At 58.6% G+C, this 13,239-nt stretch overlaps 1 protein-coding gene across 1 annotated transcript in view; it reads right to left on the bottom strand.

The window, feature by feature from the left end:
* Positions 1-13,239, bottom strand: part of MMP15 (matrix metallopeptidase 15) — a 21,263-nt gene that overhangs the window by 4,945 nt on the left and 3,079 nt on the right. The window contains exons 2-7 of the mRNA XM_006908853.2: positions 13,122-13,236; positions 3,702-3,850; positions 2,945-3,070; positions 1,413-1,720; positions 934-1,095; positions 1-121 (exon numbers count right to left, since the gene is read on the bottom strand). The exon at positions 1-121 is cut by the window's left edge and continues 8 nt beyond it. Of these exons, the coding sequence (XP_006908915.1) occupies positions 1-121; positions 934-1,095; positions 1,413-1,720; positions 2,945-3,070; positions 3,702-3,850; positions 13,122-13,236 (981 nt within the window). The remainder of the gene's footprint in view (positions 122-933; positions 1,096-1,412; positions 1,721-2,944; positions 3,071-3,701; positions 3,851-13,121; positions 13,237-13,239) is intronic.

The following is a 13,239-nucleotide window of genomic DNA, read 5'->3' as shown; positions in this document are numbered from 1 at the left end:
GGCTTCCCACCCGGGGGGGGGGGCTGGGGGGCCCTGGGGGGCCGATGGTCTGGCCGGCCTGGCCGCCGGGCTGTCACAGTGGGGAGAGGCCGGGTAGGCTGTGGCTGACCGTCTGGGGTGCCTATAGAGCCAGAAGGGAACAGGAAGTGAGGGGGCAGCCCCAGAACCCAGCCAGGACTCCAGGTTCTCCTACTCAGAACCCTGAGATTCGGGGGCCTCCACCCTGGAGAGACATGTACCCCAAATGAAATGCCCTGTCTGTCTGCAGCAGACCCCTCCCCCATCACCCTCAGGAAGACCTCCATCCTTTTACATACAGCCCCCTCCTTGACCGCCCCACACTGGGCGTCGGTCACTGTGCCTCTGAGGCTGCCCTCGTCTCCACTTCCCCTCAGGGACCCAAACTAGCCCTTGGGAGACTTCACTACTAGAGGCTTTCTTGGGTGAGCCCTGGTGTGTGGGGGTTGGTGTCACCTGCCTCAAGGCCACCAGGAAGTGGTAAACCAACACTCTAACTAGAGATCCCGGGACAGGCTTGGGCCAGAAGTGACACTAGAAGGAATAGGGTCCTGGAAACCCAGAGGCACCTTTGGTCTGATAAGAATATCACTGGGGCTGAGGAGAAAAGGGACGTCTGTGAGGGGCCCTGGGGCCACCTGTGTCCTCTGAAAGCCCAAGCCTGGAGCCACTGCGAGAGCTCTGGGTGTGAGCCCAGGGTGAGGGCCAGGCCCTGGAGTCAGCTGGCCAGCCCTGAGTTTGATTTCTGGCACCATCATTTACTCACTGAGTGATGTGGACAAGTCACTAATCCTCTCTGGGCCTCAGATTCCTCATCTGCAAAATGGGGACAGCAGTGGTACCTACACCTCGTAGGGCTGGCAGTCGAGAGCAGGCATGCAGAGTCCCTTGGCCGCACCTGTGCCACCCACTCACCGTACAGCTGCTGGATGCCCCGGAGGTCGTCCTCGGGCAGCTGGAAGTTGTCGGTGTCCATCCACTGGTAGAATGGTGCCATGATGGCGCTGGGGTTGTTCGAGTGCTCTAGCCCCAGAGCGTGGCCCAGCTCGTGCACTGCTACCAGGAAGAGGTTGTTTCCTGCAGCGGGGACAAGCAGCACGGTCGGCTCAGGCCTGGCCCAGGACCTGGCCACCCCAGACTGTGAGCTGAGGCTGCCAGAAAACCTGCCTTTGCCTCACTCTTAGAGGAGGCTGAGCTGCTCTGACTTCTGGGCCTCTAACCTCCCTACCTGAGAAATGATCCCTTCCCCTCCCTGCCACCCCTTGGAGACGGTGGGACAATGGCCTGAGACCAAGTGTCAGCGCTCTGGAGAACAGCACAGGGGAAGTGCCCCCTCCCAGCCCTGCAGCGTCTGCTCTGCCTCCCGTGCCCTCGCACTGGCCAGCTGATCTCACCATCTAGGTCAGTGCTGGAGAAGGTCCAGGGCTCATCTGCGTCGAAATGGGTGTCCCCGCCCAGACCAGGGCCAGGGAAATAGGCGTGGGCCAGAAAGCCGCCCGTGCCATCAAAGGGTGAGCTGTCGCCATGGAAGCCAGAGGCAAAGAGTACCATGATGTCAGCCTCCTTCTGCCGCCGCAGCCGGATGTCCTCGTAGGGTACCTCCTGGAAGACCAGGGGTGTGGCCTGCTCCCACACTCGGAAGGCCCTGCGAACCGCCTCCAGCGAGTGGTACCAGCCCAGCTTCTCTGTGTAGTTCTGGATGCTGCAGGTGGGTGGGGAGACGTGGGAGTGAACCCAGGGCCTGGGGCTAGTGTCCACTGCTGGCACCCAATGGTTTGGAGACCGGGACTCATGGTCCCATGGAACGCACATAAGATCTGAATTGGTAGCAATGCCCGACAGCAATCATTAGTTCACTCAGAGGTGAATTTGAAAAAGGGAACAAACACGTCAAAGCCAGGAGTTCATTAAGATATCCCCAGATAAGGTTTCATTGTGCCAAATAAGCTTATTTTAAGTAAGAAAACATAAGTAAATAAACGTACAGGTGATACGCAGTAGAAAGACAGACCTAGAAAGACGGATGCACATGGCTGAGGTTTGGGGAACACAGGTCTAGTGGTTCTGAATGTTGGGCTCCAGGGTCAGGCTGACCTAAGTTCAAGGCCAGGTTCTAACACTATCTATGTGACCTTGGGAAAGTGAGTTAGTCTCTCTGAATTTGAGTTTCTTCATTTGTAAACTGGGAACGGGAAGGGACTGCTTTCATCAGAGTCCCTGTGAGGATTAAATGAATGAACTCATTAGAACATGTGCCACTGGGTCTGCACATGGTGAAGCATGAGGAGCCCTGTTAGGGGCCATGTAAACCAGATTAAGCGTCTGTGTGCTGGACAGACCTCCGATAAAGCCGGATGGACCATGAATTCACTCTGGAGGCCTGGGGTCTAAGAGGCTACTCCTCCTCGAGAGATGGAGCTCCGGTGGGGCCATGGCTAGACTGGAACAGGAAGAGAAGCCCTCGGGGACCACTGCATGCTAGAGGCTCAGAGGGGTGTGATTTGCTGCCTGCCCACCTGACAGATGCCGGGATTCTGGACCCCTGCCCTCCCACACCCTACAAGGGCCTGAAGCCCCATGCCCTGCACCATGGAGGCCATGTTTGTATCGGGGCAGGAGCCCATCTGGGCCTGTGAGGCCAGTGGGGGCTGCTGGTGGGTGAGAGGAGGGAGGGAATGAGGAGAAAGTGGAAGCAGCTGCAAGGGGCCTGGCCTTCTCCAAGGGAGACTAGGGTGTGCCTAGGGTGTGCGGCCCTTGTCAGCCTGGGTGGGGGAGCAGAGTGGAGACAGACCACCTCTGTGAGGCACCCTAGTGGGTGCTGCTGGAAAAGGAAACCTTCCAGACAAGCCCACTGGGAAGCCCGAGGCCTCAGCCCAGGCGAGATGTCCTGGGAGGGATGCCACCCTGGGCAGCGGGGTGTCCCTACCTGAAGGTCAGGTGAGGGTTGTTCCACTTCCTGCCAGTGAGGGCATAGCGCTTCCGCCGCCGCAGATTGGCTTTCACACGTACCCCGAACTGGTCTGGCACCCCACAGCGGGGCCGCTTCATCCACCTGGGTCACAGGCGTGGAGGAGTGAACACAGAGCCTCCTCCAGGCAGTCCACCTTCTCCCACCCTCCTGCCTGCGACCTTCAGCTGCCTCTTATATCAGTGTGGTAGGGAAGGTGAGTAAGATTAACTGAGCTTCACTCTCCTCATCAAGAAAATGGGTATAATAATCTTGTACCGGAAGACTGGGTGCCAGTCTTCCACAAACGTGAGCCCCTTCTCGCCAGCGTCATCCAGGAATGGGACAGTTATTCCTGAGGTCTCTTTTCCTTGCTCATCGAGGGTGTGGCTTTGGGTCACATTCCCTCTGTCAGATCCAGAGCAAGGCCTAGCTAGGCTGTCCCGTCCAGGGCATGTGTGCTGCATCTTCCAATTCCCATGCCTGTGGCAGACATCACTAATCAATCCTATGCTCCCTACAGCCATGCCCGCGTTTGGCCTCAGCTGCTTTCTCAACACAAGGCTTTAGACAGCCACTCCCAACCAGTCGGAGCTGGGATGGAGGACCAAAGTGTTTGCCATCTCTTATCTAGGTCATTTTTTCTAGAAACCCCGCATGCCAAGGCCTCATGAGAGCAGGCCACAAGGCGGGCAGGGGCCGGTGGGGTCTGGGAAGGGCCCACAGAGGGACTCACGCCTTGGTCTCCTCGTCGAGCACGCCGGTGACAGGGATCCCGTAGAAGCGCTGCATCTCGGCGAGGGCCGAGGCCAGGATCTGGGCGGAGCGCATGGTGGACATGTAGCGGCTGGGCTGGGGCAGGTAGCCATAGAGCCGCAGCCAGTTCTACAAAGGACAGAGACCACGACCTGGTCAGCAGGTCCCGGCACGGCTGACTCCCCACGCATACCGCCTGCATCCGACCACTGCTGACCACCGCCACCACCATCACACCAGAGCCACGCCCACCTCCCTGCTTCCACCTCCTGCGGTCTGTTGTCACACAAGAGCCAGAGCAAAAGGCCTTTGTAAGTCAGGTCTGGTCTCCACACTTCTCATCTCAGAGGGAAAGCCAGTTTTCACAGGAGCGCCCAGGCCCTCGCTACTTGATCCCACCTGAGTGCTCACCCACCCAGCCAGGCACTCTTCTGCCTCAGGCCCTTTGCACTTGCTGTTTGTGCTGCCCGAGTACTCTCCCGGACAGCTGCATGGCTCACGCCCCCATTTTTTCCAGGTCTCTGTCTTACCGGAGAAGTGTTCCCTGACAACACTATGTAAAAAAGACCCCCACTTGCTGTACCTGCCCTCCTCCTCCTTCCCTGTACTTGTCACTAACTGACACACCGTATATTTACTTAGCTGTTTATTGTTTGTCTCCCCCACTAGGACAGGAGGGACTCTCAATGAGCCACGCTGAGCTGTGGTAAGAAAGGGGACTCTGCCCTGCCCGCCTCATCTCCCCAAGGCCACAGGAGCATGATGACCAGTGTGGGAGCTGGTGGCACAGAGGTCAGGGGCTGCTGTGGGCCTTGGCCACATGAAAGTGTGTTTTCTGTATCTTTCATGGCCCACCGTGGGTCTTCAACGGTCCTCAGAGTAAGGGAATCTGCTGGCCTGTTCTCTGAGAGGCCCTGGAAGGTGAGAGCTGCACACCAAGGGCCCACAAGCAGGATGGTGGCCGGACATGGTGGCTATTCCGGGCTGACAGCCATGTGTCAGCTGGCCAGAGTCACGCTCACATCTGTCTGCCACCAGTGTCACCTGTCAGCCCAGCGCTGGCACCTGGCCAGGCCCCTGGTGCTCAATAAATGTACCAGTAATGACAGGCTGGGGGACTGTCTGGCTGTCCTCGGAGTGGCAGCTGTTTGCCTCTACCAACAGGGTTGAAAGTTCCAGGCTCCAACAGGGCCTGAGTGCCACGCAGCCTCGGGTGAGGGGCAGGGCAGCTGGGGGGCTGGGAGAGCCATGCCTCCCTTGCCAGCTCCCCTCACCCCTCTGGCCCAGGCCACCTTCCCTGAGCCCCATCAGACATTGGCAGTGTCATGGGCACTCTCCCTGTTCTTCCCAAGCACAGGAGCCCATTCCTGAAGCTCCTGTGTGCAATGCATATAAGGGGGGATAGCCCACCACCCTTAATGGACGTGATTTTCCTGAAGAAGCTTGGAGAGATCTAGAAGGCCAGGCCATGATGCTCAGCCAGCTCCAGCAGTGAAAGTGATTCATCCAGAGGTAGGGGGAGAGATGGGGCTGCCCGCTGACAGATGAGGGCACCTCTACATCACCTATTTGCATAAGGTAAAAATATCTCAGGGAACGCAATCACAGGCCACCAAGGGGCTGATTAGCGGTGTCTGCAGAGTGACAGGAGGAGGGCAGGGATGGGGGAGGCTCAGGCTGGGGCCCTGGGGAGGGCAAGGGAGGGGGTTGGGCCTGTCTGCAAGGTAGAGCTCCAGAGCTCAGCAGAGGGGTGGGGGGTGGGGGCAGGGATTTAACTCTGAGGGCAGGTCAGGGGCTGATGGGAAGGTCCCAGGGGTGCCTGTGCACCCTCCTGCACACGGATGAGCACCTTGGAGTCTCAGGGAAGTTAAGAGTTTCCATCTCAGTATCAGCCAAGCCCTGAACCCTCAGCCTCCTGGTGACAAACGCCCTGTGGCCACAGACACAGAGAGAAGCCAAAGCTGAGGACCGGTGGCAGGCGTAGGGTAAGCAGCAGCACAATCTTGGCCCAGAGCAGCCAAACCCCTGGATGACAAGGCAAAGCAGCTGACGGAGCCGGCCTGCCAACAGAGCCTTACTGCTGTGCTAAGTGTGACAAGCCCAGGAGGTTAGGATGGTGAGGGCGTGGAGGGAAAAGACAGAATGGGACAGGGGTACACAGGTGCACGGCAGGGGCTGTGAGGAGGGGCTACTTGTACCCTAAGCCCCAGCTTCCTGAGGTGCCCTGCTGCCATTGGAAAAAAAAGTAGGGAGTGATTTCCAAGGTCATGACTGACCTCTTGGTCTCAAAGTGGGGGAGGGGCTCTGCTCCAGCCCTTGCTGCTCCTACTGGTGAAGGCTGTAACCGTGGTCTCTTACTCAAGGTGTCTCCTTCCCTCCCCTGTTACCTAGTCTCGTAGGTAGAGTGAGCCAAGCAGGTGCAGCTTTGTCTCTCAGGTGGGGAAACTGAGGCTGGGAGAGGTCAGTAAGTGGCAGAATAGGGAGAACCTCCTCCACGCGGGTCACTGTCCAGTGGGAAGCAGGGAAGGTTCTGAAGAGGGCCCGCGAGGGCCCCCTCCTACCTGCAGCACACCCTGCAGCAGCCAAGGGCTAAGAATCTGCCATGGGCCAGGCCAGCCACTCCACTCAGTCATCCCTTTCAGTGCTAACCAGTACCCCATTCCCACTACACTGACAGTGAGGCTCAGAGGGGCGAGTAGCCCACCCAGGGTCGCACAGCTGAGCTGGCTAAAGCTAGAGCTCATAAGCAGCGCTACTGGACCAGGCTGCTTGTGAAGCAGCACCAGCTCCTCTTGGCCTGAGGCTGGGGACACTGGGCCCTGGCCTTTCTCAGGCACAGTGCCCAGCATAGCACTGGGGGAGGGCGTCTAATCTTCCCCACCTCCACATCCCTGGCTGGGCCTGGGCGCTGGGCCACATCAGCAGGGCTGCCCCCCAGGGTGCTGAGACAATGCCAAGGCAGGCCTGCAGGGAGGGTGTGTCTGAGAAGGAGCCTCCAGATCAATACGGAGCATTAAGCAGCCGTGGGGGCAGGGGGCAAGTGCTGCTGCAGTCACCACAGCCAGCTCCGCCAGCCAGCTCCTCCCACCCGGGGCCTTATCAGACCTTGTGCGATAAGGACAATCTGCTGGGCTCTGCTTTCCTTCTGTCACCCATGGCTCTCCGTGCGGCCCGAGAGGACTTGGGCAGGGTTGCCCAGGCAGGCACAAAGGGCACCTTGGGGGCCCACCGGTGATGGGCCTTTCAGAGCACTATGAGGGCCTCGCTGTGCCCATCTCCCCGCCAAGTATCGCCATCTAGGGCTGTTGGGAGCAGGCCAAGGCCATGCCAGCACAGAGCTGGTGCCAGACGGGATGATGAGCCTGGGAGCGTCATAAACCTTGCAGAGGCAGAACACGCACCCCAGGCCCATCCAGCCCACCCCTGTCCAAGGCATCTAAACCAGGAGCCCAACCACCAGCTAGGTGACCCCAAGTAGGCCTGGACTCCTCCATCCAGTCTCAGGCCAGAAGGGACCACGAGGCCATCAAATCCAGCTACCTCACTGCCATGGAGCACAGCTGGGCTAGGGATCCAAGCAGTCTGTACCCCTGCAGGGATGGGGTGCTGACTGCCACCAAGGTAGCCGACTCCATCTTTGGGCAGCTAGGACTGTCAGCTCTTCTTCAGGCTGAGCAGAAATCTGCCTCTTGGTCCTGACCGTTTGTCTGCAGAACAGGCCTCCGAGGAATGGAAGGGGAACAAGACGTCTCCGACCCCCCGTCCCTCCTCTGCAGAATAGGGTCAAAATTTTCCTTCCCCAATGGCTGTACAGGGGTGGGAACACAGAGACATGATGACCAGTCCCAAGGCCAGTGAAGTAAAGAGCACCAAGCCAGGCCACCCGTCCTTGGTGGGTCATTTACCACCTCTAGAGGCAACGTGGTCCACATTGAGGCAGCTCTGGAAGAACCACCCTTCACCATGGGAAAGATGCAGGTGCATTCAGGGGCTCTGGTGGCAGGGACAGTGGGCAGGGTGGGGGATGTGTGGCCAGGGACGCAGGAAAGACAATCCAAGTCTCTGTCACTTCTTTACTCCCGGCCTGCCCCGCACTCTTTAATCTGGAGGAAGTCACAGAAACGGGTCCTCTGCCAGTGGGCAGGTGTGAAAAGAGCCCTGTTTGCTAGTGGTTTCAGGTTGGCCGGGGGCCAGGTCAGGGGCCGCACCTGGAAACCCCCTTAGGTGTTGTCTCCCGGAAAGGACTGTCCATAGGACAGAGCCCGGGTGGCTGGGCAGGTTGGGGGAGAGCTCCAGGCTCACTCAGCTCTACCTCTGCCACCTCCTTCCTACCTGGCTCGGGCCCAGCAGGCTCCTGCTTGGTGGCACTTCTGCCCTGCAGCCTTTAATCCAGCATGGAGGCAGGGAGCTCAGGCTCCAAGCTAGACTGACTGGGTTCAAATCCCAGCTCTGCTACTCCCTGGCTGGGGAATTTGGTGCAATTTCTCACCTCACAGTCTCAGTTTCCTCTTCTGTACAATGGGGTAATGACAGCACCTGCACTTAGAGTCAATTCCAGGATTAAATGTGAAAATGCCTACAAAACAACTCTACACCACGCTCAGGACAGAACCAAATATTTTGACGGTGCTCAAAAATAGCACCTGATTCTACTGGGCCCATGTGAGGGCCACGTTTTTACACGTAAACACACTGACACAATCTTCCCAATAACTCCATTCAGTAGACGCTATTACTATTCTCATTCCATAGACTGGGAAACCGAGGCTCAGATGAGTTTGATGACTTGCCCAACAGCAAATGCCATTTGTTCCTGTCACTGTTTTGTCACCATTTTGCAAGTGCTTCTTATGTGCCAGGTGCCATGCTCACAAGTGCTGGCCATGCAGCTGGCTCTCACCTCTCCAGGGTGGCAATAACTCCCGAGAGGAGAGCCTGGCGCCCAGGGCTAAGGGCCAGCCTGGAGAGCTGATCCAGACCCTGGCCTCCAGGTGCCCCGGCTGCGGCAGCTCAGCCATCAGATGCAGTGGGATGTGGGGCACATCCAAGGGCCGGTTAATTGCTGAGACCCAGGGAGGCATCGCTTCTTGTCTCTCTGATCCAGGCCCGGCTTGCACAGTTCTGATGTTCTTGCCTGAGGCTGCAAACTCTGGGCTCCCTCCCTCAAAGGGCCCAGGCATCCCTGGAACCAGTGTCTTTCTGGGGAGTGGCCTCACATGAGCCCTAACTCAGGGTGGCTTGTCTGACCAGAAGGCGTCTGTTGTATGCTGCAGGCCCGGAGTGTTTGGTCTCCTTCTGGGCCCCAGATCCTTACATTCATCTGTGGAGTCCCCCCAAGGCCCTCTGCGGTAGAGAAGGGTACAAGCAGAGAGCCTCTGATCCCTCTCTGCTTCTGCTGACTCAGAGAACACATCTCCTGGCTTAAGGCAGAGAGCTTGGCCCCTGCCTGAGTAGCTGGCTGCGTAAGCCACATAAATCTTGGGACGGTATTGAAGATGTCAACTATCTTTGTCCATTTGGGCTGCTATAACAAAAACCTCATAAGCTGGGTCGCTTATAGCAACACACATTGCTTTCTCATGGTTCTGGAGGCTGAAAGTCCAGGATCGGGGTGCCAGCACGGTCAGATTCTGGTGAAGGCCCGCTTCCTGGTTGCCAACTGCCAACTTCTCACTGCATCCTTGCATGGTGGAAGGGGCAAGGGAGCCTTCTCAGGCAGCTTTTATAAGAGCACCAATCTCATTCACGATGGCTCTGTGCTCAACAACTAATCACCTTCCGAAGGCTCCGCCTCCTCAAATCACCACCCTCGGAACTAGGTTTCAGCATATGAATGCTGGGGGCACGTGAATATCCAATCTACGGCACCAACTCCAATCTGCGCCCCATACTGACCACCATGGCTGGCCTCAGGCAGAAGCCAAACTCCAGCTGGGCACAGGTGACGATGGCGGGGAACATCTGGATCAGCAACAAAAGGGACATGATGGGGGTGGCCAGAGCCAGGCACCTGGCAGCTTTGCCCTACCGAGCTGGCATCAGAGAACCTGGGGAGTGGGTGCCGAGGTTCATAGGAAGGCTTCTTTGTGGGGCCTGGGTGTGTTTCTGTGCTCTTTCCTCTTCGCTCTCCTTGGGGTGGGGCAGAGGAAGGTGTTTATGTCCAAAGGTCAGAATGGGCAGGTGGGACTCATTCGCTGTTCAGACAAGGAGCACATGCTGACTGCGCTGTTCTTTGCAAGGAGGCAGTTGGGACCTCAGCCAGTCCAAACACAGGGACCTGGGCATGAGGGGCCATGGATCCTGGGTCCTTGGTTGTGTCAACCAGCCCAGCTCTCTGAGTGTTTTGAAATAGATTATGGAGGGGTGGTTTGTTAGGAATAAGAGGAGAACAGGCTGAAAAACAGGCATGGGTAGGAGGAGAGAAGATGCAGCTTCTGTAGGATTCTAAGGACAAGGCTCTCACGTTTTCCTCAAGGGTGGGCATGGGGCCTCTGTAGTTTCTACTTCACATTTAAGAAAGCGTATTATTAAGAGCACAAGTGTGGATCCCCCAGGGGCCAGCAGGGAAGTGCCAGCGGAGACTGGAGCACAAGAAGCCTGGGGCTATGGCTCGCCAGTCATATCTAAAGGTCGGAATCAGAATTCAAGCTGATCCCCACCCAGGTAGGGGCAAGGAAGGTATGCGGGAGTCTGTTCAGGGAAGGTGAGTGTGTCCATGTTTTAGTGGCAATTGCGCCACACCTATGAACTCTATAAGCCAAGTCACCTTGGGGCAGGCTGAGGGCCCGAGGTTATGCCTGGAGAGGAGGAGGTGAGTGGGAAGAGACCATAGCTTCTCTGGTGAAAACCAAAAGCACTTAAGCAGGCTTGGTGCTGTAGCCGGCCAGAGCAGGACAGAGATCTGAAGGGGTACTGGACCCTCAGGCTGGAGAGGCCAGGCGCTACTGCTGGCACCTCAGTTAGCTGAGGCCTTCATTCATGTGGGGGAATGGGGCTCTGGCTCAGAACAGCTGGAGACTAGGACCTGACATTCAAAGGAAGGAGTGAGACAGGGCAGAGTAGCTCAGTGGTGTCTTCCCCAAGAAGACAGCCTTGTTTAGGCTGGTGTCTTCCCCAGGAAGACAGCCTTGTTTAGGCTGTGGGGTTTTAGGTATCTGCGGCTCCCAGCACGGGCCGGACTCCCTCATTCCTTAAGTCTAGTGAAACTCCTGTGGTTTCTGCCCTGGGAGGGAGAGGGGCTGGCCTTGGCTCAGTTACCAGGATGCTCTGAGAAGGACCCAGCCATGACCTGCCCTGAAGCCTGGAGCCGTGGGGATTGTGGGGTGAGGACCAGGGCCCATCCCCAAGGGAGAGAAGCTCTGGACACAGAGTAAAGGCCAGGCCCAGGAGTCCTAGGACTGGCCCATAAAGAGTGTGGACGGACGTAGGGACAGCTGTCCCACAGCCTCCTGGCAAATGTGCTGGCTGCTGAAGCCATTCAACTCTTTGGGCCCAGACCTGATAGGACTCCAAGGAATAGCCTGTACCCCAAAGCCTATTCTAGGAGCTGGGACAACCCTGTCTCTAGCCCTAAATTACCTTGGCTTCCAAAATCCAAGGGTCCCCATAACCTTCTAGAGTCTCTTCCAGTAACAGCCCAACCCAAATTTTCCCTAGGAGACAGGCTGTAGGTCACTCACAGACTCTAACCATGCCACCAAAGTAGGGCCATGGTTCATGGCCCCAGTGCAGGCCCTGGGCTATGGGTACTCCCTAGGAGCAGAGGCAAAGGAAAGAGAAAACGAAGCCCCTCAGACCACAGGTCCCAGTGCCCCGGCTTCTGGCCATTTAGGATGCCAATTCAGAATGTATGGCAACCAAATTCCAGCTTGTTCCATAACTGCTTTCTGTGCAGAGATGCCATTCCTAAGATTTAGAAACTGCTTAAGCGTGGGTCTGTGACTCGCAATTCTTTGGTACTCCACTCTGGAGAGTAGCAGGTGGGCCCAAACACTCTTCACCTACTAGTACCTGGGTCACAGGCTGAGGGAATCCCCAACAGCAGGAGGTCCCTGTCTGCATGAATGAGGGGGTGCAGCTGGACTGGGCGTGGGCTGGGCAACTACTCCACCTCAGGCGGTGACCTGGCTCCCTGCATCTCTCCCCGGCCTGGCCAGGGAGGGAGGGCAGAGCAGGTGGGGAGCTGGCTGAGAGGTGTAACTTGAGCCGGGAGGAATTCCCTGCCCTTCCTCCAAGCTTTTATTAAAGTAGGGCGGGGAGGGGCAGGCTACCATTGGAAAAATCTCCCAGGCAGCGAGGGGAGGTGGGGAAGCCGCGTGGGGCTGGGAGGGAGCACCGGCCCGCTGCAAATAGAAACCGCACTCAGGCCGCGGCGGGCAGCGGGAGGCTCCAGGCCGGCGCAAGGGCACGGAGGCCCCAGCCTACGCCGCGAGCACAGAGGCGGGTCTCCACGCCCCCGCCCCGACTCCTCTCCTAGTCTGAGGCAGGGAGTGGGGTTTTAGAAGTGGGTTAAGAGTGAACCCCTCTTTTGCTCTGGGGCAACGGAGCTGGTGTCCTCACTATCCCTGCTCGGAAAGACGGTGCTGGGCCACCCCATGGGGCCGGGGTGCTGGCTGGACCCAGCTCTGCGTCAAGAGGCCGCACCTGATAACCCACAGGACTGATCCAGAGAGGGGGCCCCGTAGGGACGTAAGGCGGGCTCCCGGTGAAAAGATGTGCAGAGTCCGCCTTCTGCGCACCGGGTCTCGGCGTAGGGGCTCTGGTGGGAGGAAGCGCCGGGGAGGCTGGGTCTCTGTCTCGGACCCCAGCTGGCCGTGCTTGGCGCGGCTTCCGTGCAAGAGCCCAGAAAAGTCGGCAAAGTGCCCCTGCGACCCGAGTCTGTTGCCTCGGAGGTTTGCACCTCTTCCCCCCATCCCCGCCCGCTGCGCGCGGCTCAGAGTCACCCAGAACGGGGGCTCACCTAGGCGGGAGCGCTTCCTTCTCCACCCGTGGTTCTCCCAGGGCAGCCCTCTCCCCATCCACAAAGAGCGTCACCGCGCCCGCAGGGCTCTCGAGGAACTGGGCTCCGGGGAAGGAGGGAAGGAGGGAAGCAAGGGCTTGGGGAGGCAGGAGCGGCTCCCGGACGCAGGCTGGGGCGCGTCAGTGCCCAGGGCAGGGCTGGAGGGGTGGAGAGTGGGCGCAAGTCCTACACCCTCCAGGGTTTGGAAGGAGGTGCGCCTCTGCAGAAAGCGAGCTGGGGAGGGGCAGCGTGCCTGGCCCCTTTCCTTCACCCCCCTCCCCTGGGGACTGGGGGCTAGTCTCCGCACCCTCTACCTCCGAGCCTAAGGCTGCGGGCGTGGCTCCCTCCCCACCTTCTGAAGTCCCCCAAGCCACGGCAAAGAGACAGAACTGGGGTCCTCACCTCGGCTTTGACTTCTGCGTCCTCCGCCGCTGCGCTGTGGCCCAGGAAGCCCAGAAGCACCAGGAGCAGCGGCAGCAGCCGCGGTCGCACCGCCGCCTCCCGGCCACCGAGGAGGCTG

The sequence above is a fragment of the Pteropus alecto genome, unplaced genomic scaffold (genome assembly GCF_000325575.1).
Source record: "Pteropus alecto unplaced genomic scaffold, ASM32557v1 scaffold123, whole genome shotgun sequence".
NCBI lineage: Eukaryota > Metazoa > Chordata > Mammalia > Chiroptera > Pteropodidae > Pteropus > Pteropus alecto.
Note: the sequence above shows the minus strand (reverse complement) of the source record. Positions and strands in the feature narration are given on the sequence as shown.